Source organism: Myotis brandtii, unplaced genomic scaffold, assembly GCF_000412655.1.
Source record: "Myotis brandtii unplaced genomic scaffold, ASM41265v1 scaffold612, whole genome shotgun sequence".
NCBI lineage: Eukaryota > Metazoa > Chordata > Mammalia > Chiroptera > Vespertilionidae > Myotis > Myotis brandtii.
The window spans coordinates 2,363,487-2,383,909 of record NW_005370328.1 but is presented as its reverse complement, the minus strand read 5'-3'; the positions used below and the strand labels follow the sequence as shown (position 1 = coordinate 2,383,909).

General features: G+C 40.4%; 1 protein-coding gene across 1 annotated transcript in view; it reads right to left on the bottom strand.

Moving 5' to 3' along the window:
- The window catches only part of USH2A (Usher syndrome 2A (autosomal recessive, mild)), a 408,238-nt gene that overhangs the window by 342,728 nt on the left and 45,087 nt on the right, over positions 1-20,423 (bottom strand). The window contains 3 exon segments of the mRNA XM_005879907.2: positions 537-732; positions 9,936-10,066; positions 13,004-13,199. Of these exon segments, the coding sequence (XP_005879969.1) occupies positions 537-732; positions 9,936-10,066; positions 13,004-13,199 (523 nt within the window).

Genomic DNA, 20,423 nt, shown 5'->3' with positions numbered 1-20,423 from the left:
ATACATGATCTGTGGAGTTATGTTGACTTATTTTGCATTTCATAGGAACAGTTCAAAGAAATATAATAGGAAAATATGGAAAGATTTATCACAAAGGACCCTGTAGCACAGAATATTTTGAAAAAAATCCATTTATTTTGGTCTATTAAGAAAACTAGCAGGGAAATCATTTGCTTAGAACTCATTAAGTAGAAACCATTTTGAAAAAGTGCTAATTTTCTGAAAGAAACATCTATGCGGTAAGCAAATTATATTTTTCTATGACTTATTAGTATGGGACCATGTGAAGTACAGTGGCTACGGACTCCAGAAACTTCTAAAGGGTTGATTAAAGGAAGCTTCCAGCGGAAGTTTGATAGAATTATTAATTCAATCATTTTAGACAGTTAATTTCGTTCAGATTGTGTTTTTTTCCCCTCTTTTCCAGCCTGCCTTGAGCAAGGAGATTTGCTTTACTCTTCCGTTAAGAAATCAAATAGAGGATTTTATTCCAGATGGCAATGGAGATGTGACTGAAATGCCTGCGTTACACATACCAATAACGTTTGCTTTGCAGGTGCACTGGCCTGAATGTGGGTGACAGGTAACATCTCCATCCTCGGTCCCCGAGGTATTGCAGTTGCAAGGCCTACAGCCGTCAGGATCCAGCTCATGCAGGTTGAAGAACCCATCCTGGCACTGATTGCACCTCCTGCCAGAAGCGCGTCGCTTACAATCACACTGGCCTCCCATCTAGGGAAGATACAATATTTTGTAGAATGATGAACGTATCTATTTTTAGATTATTTGCTCATTAGGTACAAGGTGGGGAGGGAGAAAAAAAATTTAAATGTTAGACAAGAAGGTAAGAAGGTGTGTGTGTGTGTCCGCCCCCCCGCCCCCGCCCCCGACACAAAAACATAGGACGCCTCAGCAGGTTGAATATATGGAACCGGATGAAAATAAACCCTGTAGAAGTCAGTAGTAGGTGGCTAAAAGGGAACCATGGAATTAAGCACTGAGCACCCCATAAAGAAATCCAAATGTGGTCGGTCACGTGGAGACCAAAATAGAGAAGAGACAGCAGTTAATTTAGTCTTTACAACTCGACCTCTCTGTTCCGTGCCTCTCATTTGCTGTCTCGTTTATCTAAGCTTGCTTTACACACACAAGATGCTTAATTTAAGGGAAGATCTTGCTCTACTAATAGTATCCCTTCAAGGTTTCAACAACCTTAAAATAAAGGTCTTTGTTAATAGTGTCATTTTGTACGGAACATTTTTTTACACAATCCTACTTTTAGGGATGTTTCAGCATTTTTATGGTTCATTTGTTGTATGCCTTAATCATATTCAGTACATTTAGATTATTTACATTGTGGTCAAAAGATGTGAAAAAGTTAAATGCTTTAGAGTACTGCCAGGTAAAACTGTATTTGTTCTTCTTTGGGCTGCTCATTTGAGAATGAACATACATAAAAAAAGAGTGTGAAGTCCAGTTCGGAGGTGTTTTCTTATTTCATTATAGACTAGAACAGCCAACAGGGATTCATCAGACATTCATGCACAATTCCAACTTGAAAACAGGGACAAGAATGAAGGAAGAAGCCACATTACAATGTAAGCTCCACAGCAGCAGTTTTAATCATGTTACCATTTATGAAATGCCCGACTCCTCATTTTATTGAAGAACAAACCAAACCTTAGAAAGGTTACTTACTGGGGGCCAGACAGCTATAAGTGGCGTAACTTCCAAACCCATGTTCATAACCACCACACTACATTCACTCTGTTTGGTATAAGCTACTAATCGGACAGCAAGGGGACAAGAGCTTGTCCCCAGGAAGGTCGAGGCGGTGGTCTATCTCTGTGGGACGCTGGATGCAGATGGAAGAATCAGCCACGCAGGCGTTATTACTTAGTGACTTTCTGTGAATAGCACTGACGCTGGCTAGCGATGGCTATAGATTACCTTGTGATCACACTCAGGGCCTCGCCATTTCCGACCATCCTGAAAGAGTCTACCATCCCATGCATGCGGCCATGGTGGGTACGCACAGTCAACTGTGTGACGACTACGACTGAAACAATGAGGTTGGCGGGGACATCAGTGGCAAGAGGAAAGAGTCAGAGTCTGCAGTGATCATTCGAGTCAGCTTTCTTAAAGACCCTCCACATTAAGAGATGGAATTCTTTCAGGGTGAAATCAAGACATCAAATAATCCATACAGGATCATTGTCTGTGTGTGTATGTGTGAGAACACCGCTTCTGTGTTTAAAAAATATGAGGCATGATTTAAAGGTCAATAGTAAATAGGTGAGCACAGAGGTTCTCTATGTAACAGACACCAAACTGTAAGTAATTCAAAGCAACATTTGAAAAATAGCAGAACTACGTGCCTTCCTAAGCACTCACCTGGCAGGGGGTAGAAACCATCTGATGGTCCATAGATTACATCTTCCCCCAGAACTCACTAAGAGCCAATGAGGTGACAGTGATGATGCCAAACAAAGTCAGAACTTGAACTCAGAAGATTAAGAACAGGAAACCTACCCTGGAAACTGAATTTGATTTGAAGGGTTTTGTCTGAGCAGAAAAGAGATACAAACGAGGGCCAAAAATATCTTCTAATCGATGAGTAGATTCTTGAGAATATTCTTTTCTTTCACAGAGGTGACTCCAGATTTCTCTCCCATAGAAATGCTTAGACTCCTATTCTTCTCTGTTGAGAGTCATTCGCGGTGTCACTCCACAAATGCTACATCACGTCCAATGGCACGGCGCGCACCCTGAGTCGTAAGGTCACGCTACCTGCGCGATACCTCCCAGCTCCCACCACTCCTTCCACCTGCACTGCCATCCTTACCCAGCACTGAGCATCCGAGAAACAGAGAGCTTGTGAAGTGAGTCAATAGTGGAGAATTTCTCCTACTGAGCATCTGAAGGAAAATTCTAGAAATTAACTGTTTTTAAAAAGAGCATGTATAAAAAACTTACTCACTTGCAGCATCATTGGTGCTTCTAAGGAAAAGTATATACAGGCCTGTCTATCATCTGCCTGTCAATCCAACCACATCATCTACCTATCATCCATCTACAGTGTATCCTCCCTGCCAGAAGCCTGCTCAGCCCTAGGAGGCAGACCCTGAGAATTACTATGCATTTTTGGAATACGTACAATGACTTCTTCCCTTAAGCTTCTGCCTCTCCAGAGAAGAAAAGTCCACATTAATGTAACAGGCTACCTTTGCAAGGTGCTCATTCCGCTTGCAAAATAAATAAATGGATCTGCAGTGGTTTCTGCCACATATAAATGCCATGCATTGCAGAACGCCCGGTGAATGACGTACATCACCATACTTGTTTCCATTTAAGCGTTTTTGTGATACGGCTGTTTATCATCTTGCTCAGCTGTCGAAAACATTCATCGGAGAAGAAAGGCTGCTACTGGGTGGGAAACCAAGATGCCTTTTCTTTGCCGTTCTACAATGCCTGCCATTCGTCAGGCCGGTGTGATTTTACAGTCCCCCGCCCCTTTCAGAAGGCGTTTCCCAGAAATGGCTGGCGGAGCTTGCCCACCATCATCTCCAAGGGGTGTGCAAAGGGCAACATCCCGAGGCATGCTCAAACAAAACGACGGTAGGGACGGAACACATTTTTTCTCAGTCTTGTGAGTGGTCAAGACGGAAGGAGTATAAAGAGGTTCCCCACACGCGCCGTTCCCAGCAGTGGTTATAATAATTATAGTGCTACTTCTCAAAGGGGAATGATTTCATATTGCATCATCTCCCCTCCTTTTTTTTTTGGCTGGTTTAGGTCTATTTCGCTCAGAGATTATTATCTCTAACTTGTAAAAGATGCATGTAATAGATGTCACCATGTTAAATTAGAGCATTTCATAAATGTCAGCTGAATGGCACAGCCATACAGTGCACGGTCTTATTGTAATTTGCTGCAAAATTAATACAGTGCTTATTAACAAGATGATGGTGGGACTTTATCAAAATGAAGGATCTCACAACGGCGTTTTAAAAATATTTCTAACATTAATAAATGAATTTTCCATGTCTGTAGTTAATGTTGTATAGAAATATGCTTTTAGGAGAGTTAACTCTTTCAGTTTAACGATATTGATTTTGTTTTATTTGGGTAAAACTGTCAGGTTGCTGTGAACTTACACAGTAGAGTGGCTGCTCACTACAGAGTTAGTCTACTGGACCAGTGAAAATATAAATTCCAAACCTTGAGAGAGGAAGATGTCCATCTGAGATGATAAGGAAAATAAATGAATTAGGCTTTTAAAACATACCTTGACACACTGGTTAGCTTGTGTGTGAGATAATGAGCTGAAAGCCTGGCATGTATTAAGTGCCCAGGGAGCCACAGGAATGCCTCGACATCACCCTACTCTTCATTTGACAGTTATATCGCTTTCGAGAAATGATGTGGACACCCGATGATATGCACACTGTTATTTCCTAAGTATTTATAATCAGACCTGGCATAATGCTCCCAAATCAAATGGGCATGTGCCTTCCTACCTCTGAGCAGTGGGCATAAACAGCCAGTTTAGCAACGGGCTGTGGAGCTGCCTTTACGGAAGACCCAGGGTCCCGAACCTTAAGTTGCCCTCGGGCTTTGAATTTCTGCTCCACCCCATTAAGGTGGGGTGACCTAGGGGGAGCCACCTCATCAACGTTGGATAACTGTTCAGTGTGAACCTTCCTATCAAGCTCAGACCCATTCACCTTCTTTTCCAATTTATACCCCAGCACCTTCGTTCTTATCCTTTGTAGCTGGGCCTCTCTATCAGCTTACCAGCTGCAAGAGAAATGTCACTACTCATCTCTCCTTAAGTCTCTGAATGAGACCACATGACTTATGCCCAAATCTTCAAGTCTTTCTTTTTTATTTTAAATATGTTTTTATTGATTTCAGAAAGGAAGGGAGAGGGAGATAGAAACATCAATGATGAGAGAGAACCATTGATCAGCTGCCTCCTGCACACCTCCCACTGGGGATGGAGCCCGCAACCCAGGCATGAATCAAACCCAGGACCCAAACCCAGGACCCCCGTTGACAGGCTGACACTATCCACTGAGCCAAACCAGCCAGGCCTTTAAGGCTTTCTTTAAGCTATAAACTCCCCACCTTTCAGATCCTTCACCACCCTAATGCTCACAGGCAATATCCATATATCACATGATTGAGGAGCAAGCTCCTCATAGGCTATAGAAACTTGTGCGTTACATCTATTTGTACACGATAGTATTTGGGTAACACAAAAGGTAAGGCAATATATTTCCTGGAAAACTCACACGGTGACTTTTGGACACGTTGTAGTAATTAATGACAAAGACTTAGTTTTGAGCAGATGAAAAAGCATTGATGAACTGCCGGAGATAGGACATTATGCAGAGAAAGTGTATTCTGCCTCGTTTTCTAACTTGTTTTCTGGAAAATTATCACTGTGGCAGAACAATCAATTTCCATGAGTCGGGTCCTTATTCCTTATTATTCCATCTTCCATGGGTCAGACCAGGAAACATTTCCTTCGTTGATGCCTTTCCATTTCACCTAATTCATTTCCAGTGCGGGCCTCCTGCCTTATTAATCTATTTTTTAATGTCTCCTAATCCTTTCTCTCGGTTCCGGCTCTGTTGCAGCAGTCTATTGATGTCTTATTGAGTACTGCAATCAACCATCCTTCTTTCTTTCATATAATTACAACTATATATATATTTCCTGTTTTCAGCCAACTTTCAGATCCCCTCATTGTTTTTTCTTTCCATTTTTTTAAGAAAGTGGCTTAGATTAGATCCTCTAATTTAGTGAACAATTCCGCTATGATTTAACAGAGGCTCGATGGTGTGGAAAACTTAGAAAAGGTTTGATTTTAAGTTGGGATTCAGAGGACAGAACAGAGTGAGCCCACTTGGACCAGGTGTACACATGTGTGCATAAGGGACTGGCTCTCAACTACACCCCCCCCCCACACACACACACACGCAACCCAGCTTCTTTTACCTGCACATCTTTGATACACAGTGTTCCAGGAACTTCCATGTTAAAGAGTGGTCCATAGACCAGCAGCAAGGCATCACCTGAAAGCTCTTACAAATGGAGGAACTCAGTCCCTACTCAGACTTGCACAATCAGCATCTGCCTTTTAAAAGACATCTGACAGAGGATGACGTTACTTATTCTCTTGGTACCTCTATTTCTCCATCCACAAAATGGGGATAATTATGATACCTTCCTAGTAGGACTGTTTGGGGAACTCCATGGAATACTACATGGTAAGCCTTTGAGCTGTCTATAAGTATTATTGTTCAAAATGATATTTTTTATACACTTGCCTATATTCTTAATAAAGTATGTAGTGTGTAAGTCCTAACTCCCATGTTTGATGCCACAATCTCAGTAAAGAACCTCACCAATCTCTCAAAAGAAGAAAGATATCTGAGATATTCACATGCACACTCAGAGTTGGAGAAGCACCACCTTCTGGCTGACCGCCTATGTCTTGAACTGCTGAGGCTTAACCCTCATTGTTTCCTTGACTAGATGTAGGAATACAGCAAAGTAAGAGAGAAAGGTGGGGGAGGGGAGGGCGTGGAGAAAATCCCAAACAGGAAAGCACCCAAACAGCATTTCTTGAATGCCTTCCACAGAGTCAGGCCTCATGCAGTCTCCTTGCCTCACCAGCATCACCTGGCAGGTGGCCACAGCAGGTCCACCATGGGGAACCAGCTACCATATGAAGGGCAGGGTCAGTGAAGGGCCAGGCTGGAGCCAGACAGGGTACTCCCACCTTGGGTCAGAGCGACTGGGATCTTCATCTATGGACTAGAGGAGTTCAAAGACCCTTCTCAGTATTCCCTGGAACACTTTCCTAAGACGCCACCCAGGCCTGGGCTCTGTCTGGTTCTTGTAGATGTAAGTCACACCCGACTAGGAAAAGACTCAGGAAAGAGGTCAAATAACTCCCACACTGAGTTCAAAGGAAACGAGAACAGAGTGCAGTGACATCCTGACAAACTCACATTATTAGGAATCTGTACTAACAGCCAAGGCTGTTCTTACGACAAATGGACTTATTTTCCCAGGGTTGTGAATTTTAGTATTTTTTGGCTCATGTATACCTTTTGGGTCTGATGAAGGTACTAAAAGCCTTCCCCTCTAAGACACATAAATAAGCAAACAAACAAACAAATGGAAACACTCCTACATAACATACAGATTAACAAAGAACATATATGCTTAGCCCATGGACACAGACAATAGTGTGGTGAAGGCCTGGGGGTGGGGGGGGAGGTTGAGGAGGGAGGGGTCATAGTGGGCGGGATGAGGGACATCTGTAATAGTGTCAACAGTAAAAAGCATTAAAGGTGTACATGGGTGTCCTAAAACTCATCCATGGCAGCCCTAGGGATGAAGGACTCCTCAATAAAAATAATGACTCTTCTCCCTTTTCTACTCTCCTATTAATATAATATGATTACTGTGCTATGTGTCTTGACTTTGGTATTGGTATTTTTAGGTGGTGGTGACTCAGAGCATTACTTCATGCCCGTCTCAAGATCTTGGCATCCACAGGAGGAAAAATTACAGCACCTCTAATGGAAGAATAAGGCAGACACGCCGGATCTTATGAGATTGGATTGAGTGTCAAATGGCAACTGCCAAAGGGAAGCTCCCTTCCAGAACCCAGAGCGCACGACACGGTCGCCCGGGCCATTTGGGGCTGGCTGGATTCCTGAGTTATTACAGCAAAATGAGACTTGAACAACTGCCTAATATTCCAGTATGCTCCCTAATATTATTAAGGATTGCGACTGAATGAATTTAGAAAATGTCCTTGAGTTCAATTTTACAGTTTAGAATTCTGACACCATTGGCAAAATTTTTTAGTATGGATTCTGTTGTCCCACTGAAAACAACAATAAATGTTTTTGGAAAATATTATTTAGGCAAGGTGGGCTTGGCATGATATTTTCACCTGTCATAATAACTTTTTTGTATCATACAGACTTTGTGTCCATACTTGGAGAATGAGAGAATAACCATTAAGGTAAAATGTGAATGGACTTAGAGATGAACAACGTGGAGGCATTAAATTCATGAACAGCTCTGCCATTGTATCTGCATTTGGAATCCTGTATGTAGCTCTCTCTGGCTACATATCGGATTTCATGAAAATTCTATTTATTTCTGCTATAAAAATGATCAAAAAAGCAATCAGAAATAGAAAAAGGTAAAAAAAAAAGCTTCTAAAAGAAAAAAATGTTAACACTTCCAAGTATGTCTTTTGTTTTATGCATTTTTAAACTAGGTTTTTGCACATGGAAAATATGGACATACAAAGGCATGTAATAAAAAAAGCTCTCTCTCCTCTCTCCCTACTTCACTCCTGGGACCAAAGGACACGTTAAAATGTTATTATTTCCTTTCTCCTTACTAAACTAGGTTTTTGCACATGGAAAATATGGACATACAGAGGCATGTAATAAAAAAACTCTCCTCTCTCCCTACCCCACTCCTGGGACCAAAGGACATGTTAAAATGTTATTATTTCCTTTCTCCTTATTGTTGAATAATATTCCATTGAGTGAATATGCTACATTTTATTTATCCACTCATCAATTGACACTGGGTTATTCAACATTTTGACTATTATAAATAAAGGAGTTATGAATGTTCACAAGTAAGATTGTGTGACAATTTATGTTTTCATTTTATTTGCATATATACCCAGAAGCGATAGTGCTGGGTCATATGGTAACTCTGTATTTAATATGTTGAGGAATACCAGACTGTTTTCTGTCTGTAAAAGTGGATATGCGTGTTACGTGCCCCCAGCAGTCTATGGGAACACCAATGACCTCCACAGACTCATTAATGCGTGTCATTATCTATCCTTTTAACAACAGCCATGCCAGTGAGTGTGAAGTGGTATCTCATTGTGGTTTTAATTTGCATTTCTCTGAAGACTAATAATGCTGGATATCTTTTCATGTGCTTATTGCCGTTTGTGTATCTTCCTTGGAGAATTATCTATTTAGATCCTTTAGCCATTTTTAATTGCATTGCCTTTTTATTATTGAGTTGTAAAGGTTCTTTATATATGCTGGAGACAAGTCTCACTGGATATATGCTTTGCAAATATTTTCTCCCATTCTTTAGGTTGAGGTAGGATATATTGACCCAGGTGAGTTAAAATCTGTGCTCATGTAGGTCAGAAAATAATTTTTGTGATATTGTAATAAAAGTGCATAAAATTGTAAAAATGCACTGTGCTGTTAAGATAGAGAGAAGCTTGGAATATAAAATTCACAAGCACAACTATCATAATGACCATTTGGACCTGGGTGTACATGACCTTTGTTAGACTGTCTTCTTTGGAATTGGGGAGGAAACTTGTTTTTGTTTAGTTAACATCATTTATTAACATTAACTGTCCAATAATTCCCAGACATACACTCAATTTACTTTCCAGTTTACTTTGAACCCCCTAGTTTCCAATTTGTTTTGACATTTGTAAAAGTAAAAATAAAATGAGCCTTTCTTCTCTGCAAAGGACCTCCAGGCACTCTGACAGTTCATGTCCATATTAACAGTTGCACAGCAGCGCTCCTAAAGCGGCCATTTCATTTAGATACAAACACACACAGGACATCCTGAGAAATACAGTCCTCGATTCTATGAGAAGATGATGTCCCATATTAGCTTTTTATTGATTGATTTTTAGAGGGAGAGGAAGGGAGAGAGGAACATTGACTTGCTGTTCCACTTACTGATGCACTCACTGGTTGATTCTTGTATGTGCCCGGACCAGGGACTGAACCTATAGCATTGGCATATCCGGACAATGCTCTATTCATTGAGCTACCCCAGCCAGGGCCAAATTAGCTTTTGAAAGGGAGCAATCCTTTATGTCCATACTGAGAACTCACCTGATCACACAGGAGGCTACCGTTTTGCGTACCGGCTGCATCACACTCACAGGGCTGGCACACATCCGTGGCTGAAGGATCTGCCCCAACTGGTCGGAAAAAGTGCTCCTTGCACAGCTCACAGTTCCGTCCTGCGGCAGGGAGAGGTGATGCGTTATGACTTCCAGTTCATTAAAATCAGCTGCATAATTCAGAATTAAAGACTGTATTCCTTGGAGGGAATTCTATAATTTTCGGGACGTCCATTTTAATGCACCTTTCATCTCTACCTGCCAATTTAGTGATCCGGAGCATATGAAACAATGAACCTGCTACAAACTGTGCTTTACTTCATTAAACTCCCATCTGCTATAAAATGCCACACCTCTAAAAAGCTGGCCTTTGGAAGGGCCCAGGCGTTTTGAAAGAGTTTCTTTCTAAACTTCAAACTTTTCTTTATTTCCAGGGCTAGGCATTTGACCTCAATCAAATATGAGAAATTTCTGTCTGTGTGGGAGAGGATAGCTGTCCAGTTAGAAGCAACTATGTACGGAGTATTAGAAATATTTTCCAGAACTAAATCTTGTCAAATAGGAGACTGCTCTTACTAACTATCATTCATTATTCTATAGTTAACATAATTAAAAACAAATGCTTCTGTTAGAGGTTATGGCCATTATTTTCTATTGCAAATATCAATAGAAATCTATAAATATAAAAGGCTTATATGCAAAGTGTTCCCTTAGGAGTTCAACCGGGAGTTCGATTGCTCACTATAACATGTGCTGACCACCAGGGGGCGGCGAGGAATGAAGGAAGGCCCTGGCCAGCCCCAATCGCAGGCCAAGCCTAGGGATCCTACCCGTGCAAGATTTTTGTGCACAGGGCCTCTCGTTTATTATATTTAGACATAGCAAACAAATTTCATTTTAAATATCAGAATAGTCTGACATTTTAGAAATATCAGGTAATTCCTATAGCTTACAATTTACTAATCAGAAGTTTCCCCTTATAAAAGAAAAACAAATCTAATCTACAGGTCAACTCTAAAGTAAATGTAAGTACAATATAGAACCACCAAAATAGAACTCAAGGCAATCAACTTCCCCTTTAAACATGTATTCTCCTTAAATATTGTCCAAATTGGCCCAATATTAGAAAACTAAGGAAATAATCAAGTGAAAATCCACATTCTGATGGACATTGGCTCTGGACTAATTAAACATTAAATGGTTTCATAGTATTTCTAGATTATTTCCATTTACATATGCTGATGACTCTCAAATTTCTATTTCCAATCCAGAAATATCTCCTGTATTTGCCATTTAATGAATATTCATTGGGTGATTCCCATGTGCCAAACTCTGTGCTGAGTGCTGAGGAAGGAGTAGTCATGAGCAAAACACACATCACACCGTTCTCACAGAGCTTTCCTGTAGCCATGAGGGTAAGAGGAGTCTTAACTGAATAATGACAGGAATGGACATACACTAACAAACAGCCCTACACATAAGGTGCCACTGAAGTGTGCTGATGATAGGGATCTTTTCTGAGGCACCACAGAGGGCAGTCCTTAGGGAAGCAGCTTCAGAACTGAGCCCCACTGCCCTCGACAGAATTCCTCTCGGAAACACGCAGTGAGCATGTCCAAATGAGACCTGCCACCCTCTCCCCAAGCCTGATCCACCTGTGTTTCCTGTCTCAATGGCTGACATCAATGTTGACCCTGTTGCTCAGACTGGAATGTGAGACAAGAGTCTTGACGCTCCATCCTTCCCTAGGCTTTGCTTGGAAAGTGCTGCCACTTTCCTTCCTGAATTGTCTCCATCCACACCACCTCCATCCACTCCAGCGTGCTCCTCACCGGGACAAACTGCAGCACCCGCTACCTGGTCTTCCCAAACCACACCTGATCCTGCCCAATCCACTCTCCACATTATGACCGCATAGGTCTTTTAAAAACACAAAACTTAGCATGTTCTTTTCCTGTGTAAACCCCTTAAGGACACCTCATTGACCTTAGGATAGAAACCAAAATCTGTCATGATGTGGAGAGCCCTCTGAAATCTGGCCCCTGACTCCCTTCCTAGAGCCTCTTCTTATAATCATCCATTTCCCATCTATCAGGTCTTCAAGGGTCTCCATGCTCCTCTCCTCTAGGACATTACATGACTGTTTTTCTATTAGAAACTTTGTTCGATCTCAACCCCCCTTCCTCTCACTCCTTCACCTGCACAACTCCTACTGAACTTGCCCTACTTTGGCACTCATTAGACCAGCAGTCGCCAAACGGTGGTCTGCAGACCACTGGTGGTCCATGAGGTCCGAAAGGTTGGCGACTACTGCATTAGACCACTTTGTAACTGTTCCTTCAATGGAGAGCCTTTCCAACTATGTACTAATACACACAAAGACAGGGCATTCTTTATCTTGTTAATCTTTATATTCCCAGCACCTAGCCAAGTTCTTGTGTGACATTTTAGGCCATCCATAATTATCTAATAAATTCATTACGACTTCAGAATAGCACTCTTTCAAGCCCATAAGACCAGTTACATTTTACAAAGTCAGAGATTACCTACTTCTGCTTTTAATATACTAGCTCTTCAAAATGCTGAATGGTTTTAGAGCAAGACTTCGATAATCACCTCTGCATTTAATTAGCATTTACAGAGCATTCCCAGATTCCCAGAGTCCATGCCAAATCTAAATTCATGTAAACATCTCCACCTGAGAATTCATACATAGTTGGAGATCAGGGTCACACAAGAAAACTTATTTAAAGAAGATAAGTACATATTCAAACTAATCAGTCCTGAGTTATCCAAAATATATTCATACTTTAATCAAATGTGGTGGTGGGGTTGGGGGGGGGCTTTTCCTGAATAGATATAGTCAAAGATTAGATTACTATTTCTGAAAACTACTTCATGAGTTGCCATTATGAAGATTTGGTAAACCAGCTTTGGTTTTCAAATGTTAACAGCAGGAGAGCACTTTCTTAAACAAGAAAGCAATCACGTAATTTAAAGTAACATGGGCCTCACAGGCCAACTCGGCCTTAGTTGGGATGGTCATTTGCTAGTTACCTGTGGTGTTGTGCTCACAATCATCACAGACTCCTCCGCCCCCTCTGTGGTGCTCGGACGGAAAGGGGTCCTCTGAGATGTCGTAGTGGCAGCTTTGGGAATGGCCGTGGCACTGACAGGGCTTACAACTGAAGGCGTGGACTTGGTCTCCTGGGCGGAAAGGCTTGTCGTTGTAAAGAGGCAGGCAGCGATTGCACTAGGACCGTAAAGTCACATCAGAACAGTAAGTACATATACAACTGAGATTGTTTTATTTTTTATTTACCTATCAGGCACTTTTACTAGACGGAATAAGCTAATATCAAAGAGTTAAATGCCAGCAACTGTTACATTTTTAAAAAATGCTTTATAAATCAGAGATGAGCGTATGACAGGCATGGCAGTGTGAAGGCGGCCGTGCGGACTGAAATCATGCAAAGCGATCTTCATAACCAATGTGAAATGTTGTGACTGTTCCGTGGCCGTTACATTTTTTGGGTCAGAACATTAAAAGCTTGACTTGCAGTGTCTGTTCCCACAGGTGAAGAGCCTAGAAGCCGCCAGTCCATCCTAGCAAGTGAAACGCTAAACAGACAAAATGTCAACAACTGTTCTTGGATCCCTAAGGGGAGGGCACGGAACAAACAGCTCCTCTGAGACTGGAGAGGCAGACGGGCGAAGACAGACAGTCCCGCCAGTAGAAGCCACATTACCAAGGGCTGCTTACAACGGTTCCTCACCCACACATCATGTCCAGCTATCCATAAAAAAATTTTAAAAATCACAAGGCATAACAAAAGCAAAATTACTACAATAGGAAGAAACAGAGCCACCATCAAAATCCGGTATTGGGGGGATGAGGGGGATGTTGAAATTGTCAGACCAGGAATTTAAAATAACTATGATTAATATGCGAAGGGATCTAATGGATGGAGCAGATAGCATGCAAGAACAGATGGACAATGGAAGTAGAGGTTTTAATTGTCCACAAAAGGAAGGCTAGCCTTTTTTAAAAATTTATTTCAGAGAGGAAGGGAGAGGGAGAGAGAGATGGAAACATCAGTGATGAGAGAAAATCACTGGCTGGCTGCCTCCTGCACGCCCCCTAGTGGGGGTTGAGCCCAAAGCCTGGGCATGTGTCCTGACCTGGAACTTAACCATCATCTCTAGGTTCATACACCTCCATGCTCAACCGTGGAGCCACACCGGCCGGGCCAGGCTAGCCTTTTTGAGTAACAACTGCTTGGTAGTGCCCAAACCACCCCATTAAGTCAGTGGCAAATTCCTCTTTGATTCTAGACACTGAAGAAGTCGGGATTTTGTCTTTGCAACATTGCTATAGTACTTAGTGCAGTCTGATTTACCATGACTTTCTGACAATGGCTTTTAGGTTCACAATCAGGATAAAATCTTAAATGAGACTTTACTTTTTAGATCACAAGCATAAAGCAAAAATAATAGTGTCTTCATACAAACAGCACAGGGAAGCTTTTGCTGGATTTGCTCCACTAGCTCGGGTAGGCAGCGTCCCAGGCTCAGACAGCCAGCAGTTGCTCTGGAGAAGACAAACTGCATCTGTAATCAGGGTGACAGGACCGCAGCTTCCATGTCACCACTTCCACCCACTTTTATTCGAGAAAGTGCAACCTGAATAATAAAAACACCATCATAGGGTGAGCAAGGTCATGGGAAGAATACTTTGAAATGAAGGGGAAAAACGGGCCTTGGGCATCGTCTTGAAGCAAAATTTTGCATTTGGCCCAAGTTTGTGATGGGATGAATAGAGTTTTTAAAAATCAGGAGTGAGATTAATTGCGTGGCTAATTGACCTGGGAAAGAGAATTTAATGAGCTCATTTCTCTCCTCCAAAGCCAGGAAGTCAGAAAGTGAGTTTGCATCTCTTCTTCCATTTGTCCAATTGGAACAGGTCTCCCCACACTTGGGACTTCCGAGCGATAATCAGACCCTAATGATATCTGATGGCTCCTGGGAAGGAAGTATGTGATAAGGCCGCCTCTGCTGTTGTCGCTACAGATGACGAAAATTAACCAGAAATGAACGTGGATCATAAATTGCTCCTTGCTCCACTTTATGGGCTATATCCTCTAAATCAAATCATGGACCTGTACAGTTACATCACAGAATCTGCTATGAATAGTTATAAATAATCTATTGCATGGGGGCAGTTTTGTAAATTGCTGGTATCACTGGAACTGGAGACCAACACCTCTATTGGATTTTGACCCCTTTCTTCCTCCTCCTTTTCCCTCCCCGGTCTTGTAACTTCCGGATTTTGAATGCAGAATATGCTCCAGATTTTATGTTGGTCACTATTGAAATATTATAGATTGTTCTAAGGTTATTTTGAGTAAAAAAATCATTAAGATACTGAATTAAGTGTTTTTATTTTAGAGGTGAAGAAACTGAGTTTCACAGAAGTGGACTTAAGGACTTGCTGGTTAATGATGTTGACCATATTAATTACCCTCTTTATTCCCCAGTTGCTAATCTAATAATCAAGTAGTAGACAATGTTTACTGAGGGCTTACCATGTGACACTCTGCCAAATGCATGGTCTTTACAACAACCCTGTGAGTCAGGTATTATTACCCCCATGTTATAAATGAGAAAAGTAAGACTTAATAGGACAGAATTTATTATATAAGAATATAGGGATAGCATATGAAGGAAGATAAATTAGGATTGGGATACTATGACCCAAAGCCTAAGGGATTCAATAAAATAATCCATTTAAAATGCTCACTACAATGCCCAGCACATAGAAAATATACATTTCATGTTACTTTCCACAGATAGTGGCAGCACCAGTAATTGAACTAAGATGTCTGACTTTAAGCCCATGCCTAATCTCTAACTTTTGATTATATAAAATAAATTTGATTTACAAATGATGACTGGTGAGAGAAAGCTTAAAGAGGTCAATTCCTTCACTTAAAAATCTTTCTGGTCTAAGACCCAGAGTTGATAATATTCTAATGATTGCTCCATCTTCCTTTTAGAAATTGAGTTTCATTTTACATTTGAAAGTGCTTTATGCAAATCATAGAATAACAGCCAATTATGAAATCTTTACATAAACATTAATGTTTATTAATTATTCCCTTTGTACCCCCTCTTTACATTTCCTCAAGAATGATTTTTTTTGAATATTAATGACATCATGTGAATTTTCAGTTAACAGTATAGCAATTGTCTATTAAGCTCCTACCGTGTGGATGACACAGAAAGCATACAAGTCAATAACTTGCATTTTATGGAAGATACATGTAAGTAAATTAATTATTTCAGTACAAAGTGATAGGATCAAGGTCTAGGTATTAATAGAGTGTTATGTGCAAGTGGAGAAGAGGGGTACCTATCCCAGCCAAAGAGTCGATTAGCTGTGTGTTCCCAAAAGATCTATTTCTACTAAGTTTATCTAGTTTGTTGACATATAAGATTTTTTTATAACAGTGAGGAAAAGAATACAAGTTAAATGCCCCACAGGGAATGGTTTGAAAATGCCATATCTTTAAATGAATATCATACAATCATATCTATATATGTAAAAGCCTAAGCAACCAAACGACCAGTCAACCAGTCGCTATGACACACACTGACCACCAGGGGGCAGATGCTCAACACAGGAGCTACTCCCTGGTGGTCAGTGTGCTCCCACAGGGGGAGCACCACTCAGTGAGCTTCCTGAGCAGAGGCGGCAGCAGGCACAGTGGGGCCGGGATGAATGGGAGCGGTGCCTGGCCTGGGCTCGGGCTCTTCCCCCAGCCATCTGCCACTTTGCACACTACTACATCCCTCAGGGGATGTTGGACTGCCGGTTTCAGCCCAACATCCACCGAGGGGTCCCGGATTGTGAGAGGGCACAGGCCAGACCGAGGGACCCCACCAGTGCACAAATCTGTGCACCAGACCTCTAGTATAAATATAAATGTAGAAAGATAGCCATAATGTAGTTTGAATTAAAAAACCATGTTATATTGATATGTAGAGTATAATCCTATTTTCCAGATAAAGGCAGATTCATCTATGGATATGGATACAGAGCTACAACTTTAAGAAGATAGAGAAAGATGATACAGGTTTATTTAGAATAACAATAATAAAAGATCTAAAGGATATAAACTAAAGAGTATTTGCTGAGATTATCTATGGGTGGTGGAGTTACAGATGACTTTTACTTTTTATAACTTTATTTTTTCTGCAGTACGCATTTATTACTAATGTATTAAAAATTGAGGGCAAATGCAATGCAATTGCATGGGCAGTTATAAGAAATCTATACATCATTTTCATCATGTGCATGTAGCATTTCCCTAAGAAAACTAAGAAAATTAAAACGTTTGTTTTAAATTATATACATATGTAGTAAGATATTATAGAGAAAATGGCTCTCTTTGGGGGCAAAATGTAGGAAGAGAGCTTATGAATTACCATTAAACAGAATATGATTTTTAAAAGATAAAACATTTTCTTATGTTTACATATACAAGCAAGGATTCTGAGGAATGACAGACTACATTTGTTATAAAATTTGACTTAAAACATATAGAACTAAATGACACAGTGCTTTTGATCTAAAGGATGATACCAGGTTATTATCATTTTGTGTAGTTTACAAAGACTATAAAAGAGAAGGAATACTCAGTAATCTATTCTTTGATTATAAAATTAATAAAACTTAGCATAATACTCTTTAGGTTCATCCATGCTGTCACAAATAAAATCAACCAATCCGAGAAAGACAAGTATCATATGATCTCACTTATATGTGAATCTAATGAACAAAATAAACTAACAAACAAAATAAAAACAGAATCATAGACACAGAGCACAGACTGACAGTTGTCAGAGGGGAGGGGTTGGGGAGCTGGGTGAAAAAGGTGAAGGAATTAAGCCAAAAAAATGTTTATAGACACAGACAACAGTATGATGATTATAAGAGGGGAGAGGGTAGGGACAGGTAGAGCGGTTAAAGCAGGGATAAATGGTGACATAAGGAGATTTAACTTGGGGTGGTGAGCACACAATACAATATACAGATGAGGTGTTATAGAATTGTACACCTGAAACCTATATAATCTTATTAATCAATGTCACACCAATAACTTCAATAATTTTTTTAAATCTCATCCATCTGACTATATTAGAAAGGTAATTTATGATTGTTCCTCCAAAAAATAATGAAATATGTTTTCAGTCTCATAAGTGTGTTTTTTTTACAACTCCTTTTAGATAATACAAGAAGAACCATGACAAAATGAAGGACATACGAGTAAGTTTTGGGTAAATTATGATTTTTTAAAATGATAAACACGAGAAATACTTTTTCAAATTCTCACAATTTTCCCTACTCTACCAATGATTTTAAAGTTTCAGCTAAAATCTAGAAATATATGTACCTTATATTATGCTATTTATGAACCAGACGGTTTTCTACTTAATGTTTTCCCAATGCCCAATTAATCATTTGTCACTTTCAATTATGTTTCAGTTTTTTCTGTACTAACTGGACCCCCTCCCCCGCCCCTATATGTCTCTGGATGCTCAAATTACAGGATTAGATCATAGCTATATCAGGGTTGAAGACTTTATCACTGATTCATTACTGCTATCACTATGATAGCTTTTTAAAGGCGGCTAATCCACTCCACTAAGTTGCAGCCAAATACTTGGACATATTCAGGAAGGAAAATTATAGAATCTAGAAGACACTGATGAAATTTATTTTATTACATTATTGTCTAACAGTACACCAGGTGATTTCTCTTTTCTGAATTATTAAACTGTAATACACTATTCCTTTGTTACTCTTGCAGACTAGCAAACACAATCTAGCGAATCCAGGGGTTTCTATCTTGATCCGTTATTTCTTAATACCTTCAAACTTACAGAGAAAGTGCCAACTTACATCTAAAAAATTTAAAGAAATGTATAGCGGTGCCTCATCTATTCAGTCAGGTATCCAGCAATCTTGAATGTCCATGATGTATCTTTGAAAGAAAGGATAGGAAAACGTTCTCTTGGCCAGACACATGAAGTCCCTGGGAAGGTGGGGGCAGGGGGGAGATCTTCCTGCAAGCTACTCACCTAGGAGCTCAACAGACTCAACGAAGAAACAGACTCAATGCCCTCTGAAAGGTCAAGTTTATAATGAGGACCACGAGTCATCAAAAACAATTTGTCTTCATCACACATAAATTAAAAAATGAACAATCCAGTTTTGAACGACTTAAAAAATGGATTAAACTATTTTAAATATTCATTTTAAAGAGTTTATCTGGAAACTTTACAAGCAGCTAATGCCAGAGACATAGAAGCACGGAACAGACTGTGGAATCTCTGACACATCGTCGTATATCACATTGTGTTTACCATCCAAGCACAATTTCCATCATCGTATATTTAGACACCCCCCCCCCTTTAAGCTTTACTATCCCCTCCGCCCCCTTTCCCTCTGGTAACCACCACACTGTGGTCTGTGTCTCTGAGGTTCTGTTTGTCTTGTTTGTTCATTTCTTGCTCTCAGTTCTATATCCCACATATGAGTGAAACCATATGTTTTTTTATTTTTTCTGTCTGACTTATTTCGCTTAGCATAATATTCCCAAGGCCCATCCATGTTGTTGGGAAGGAAGTATTTCATCCCTTCTTATGGCTGAGTAGTATTCCATTGTATGCATGTACCACGTCTTCTTTAACCAATCACCTATACAGTGTTTAAGTCACTGAAAGTTACATAGAATATTTAATGGTTCATTTACTTATCTGTTGTCCTTATTAGACTCAAGCAAAGAAACAAAAATGAAAGAAAATTATTTCTCTTTCTGCCCTTAACAGAAAAATGCCCATAGATGTCTCTACAGCAGTGCTATCCATGCCGTATGAATACCTAAAATATATATTTCAGGTCTGTGTGCTTCCTACTTATTGGCCTAACTAAATCTTTCCAATAATCTATGATGTAGGAGTTGCTATTACCTCCATCTGAAAGATGAGAAAACTCAGGAAAAGAAAGTGAAAAATTTTCTAAAGTCACCCACTAGAATGTCAAATATTATAAACTAGAGTGTAAAAATGAATAAGGACAGCCATGTGCATTTGCTATTCACTGCAAGAGTCCCACTGCCTAGAAGCAGCCCTAACACATAAGTAGGCACTCAATTTACAGAGAAAGCCCTCACTCCTAACCACCTTGCTGCTGTAATGGCTCAGGGGTAAAAACATCTCAGGAAGGGAGGTGTTGACCTGAGAGCCCTGGAATGTGGAATTCAGCCCCTCCCCTCCCCTCCCCTGCTGGAACATTCAGAGACAAGTAGGCAGCCCCTGCCTCTGTGGAGAGGAGAGGAAAGCAATCGGTTTCAAAGTGGGAGACTATAAAATGCTTACTTTTCAGAGACCGCTATAGCACTACTTGCTGAGC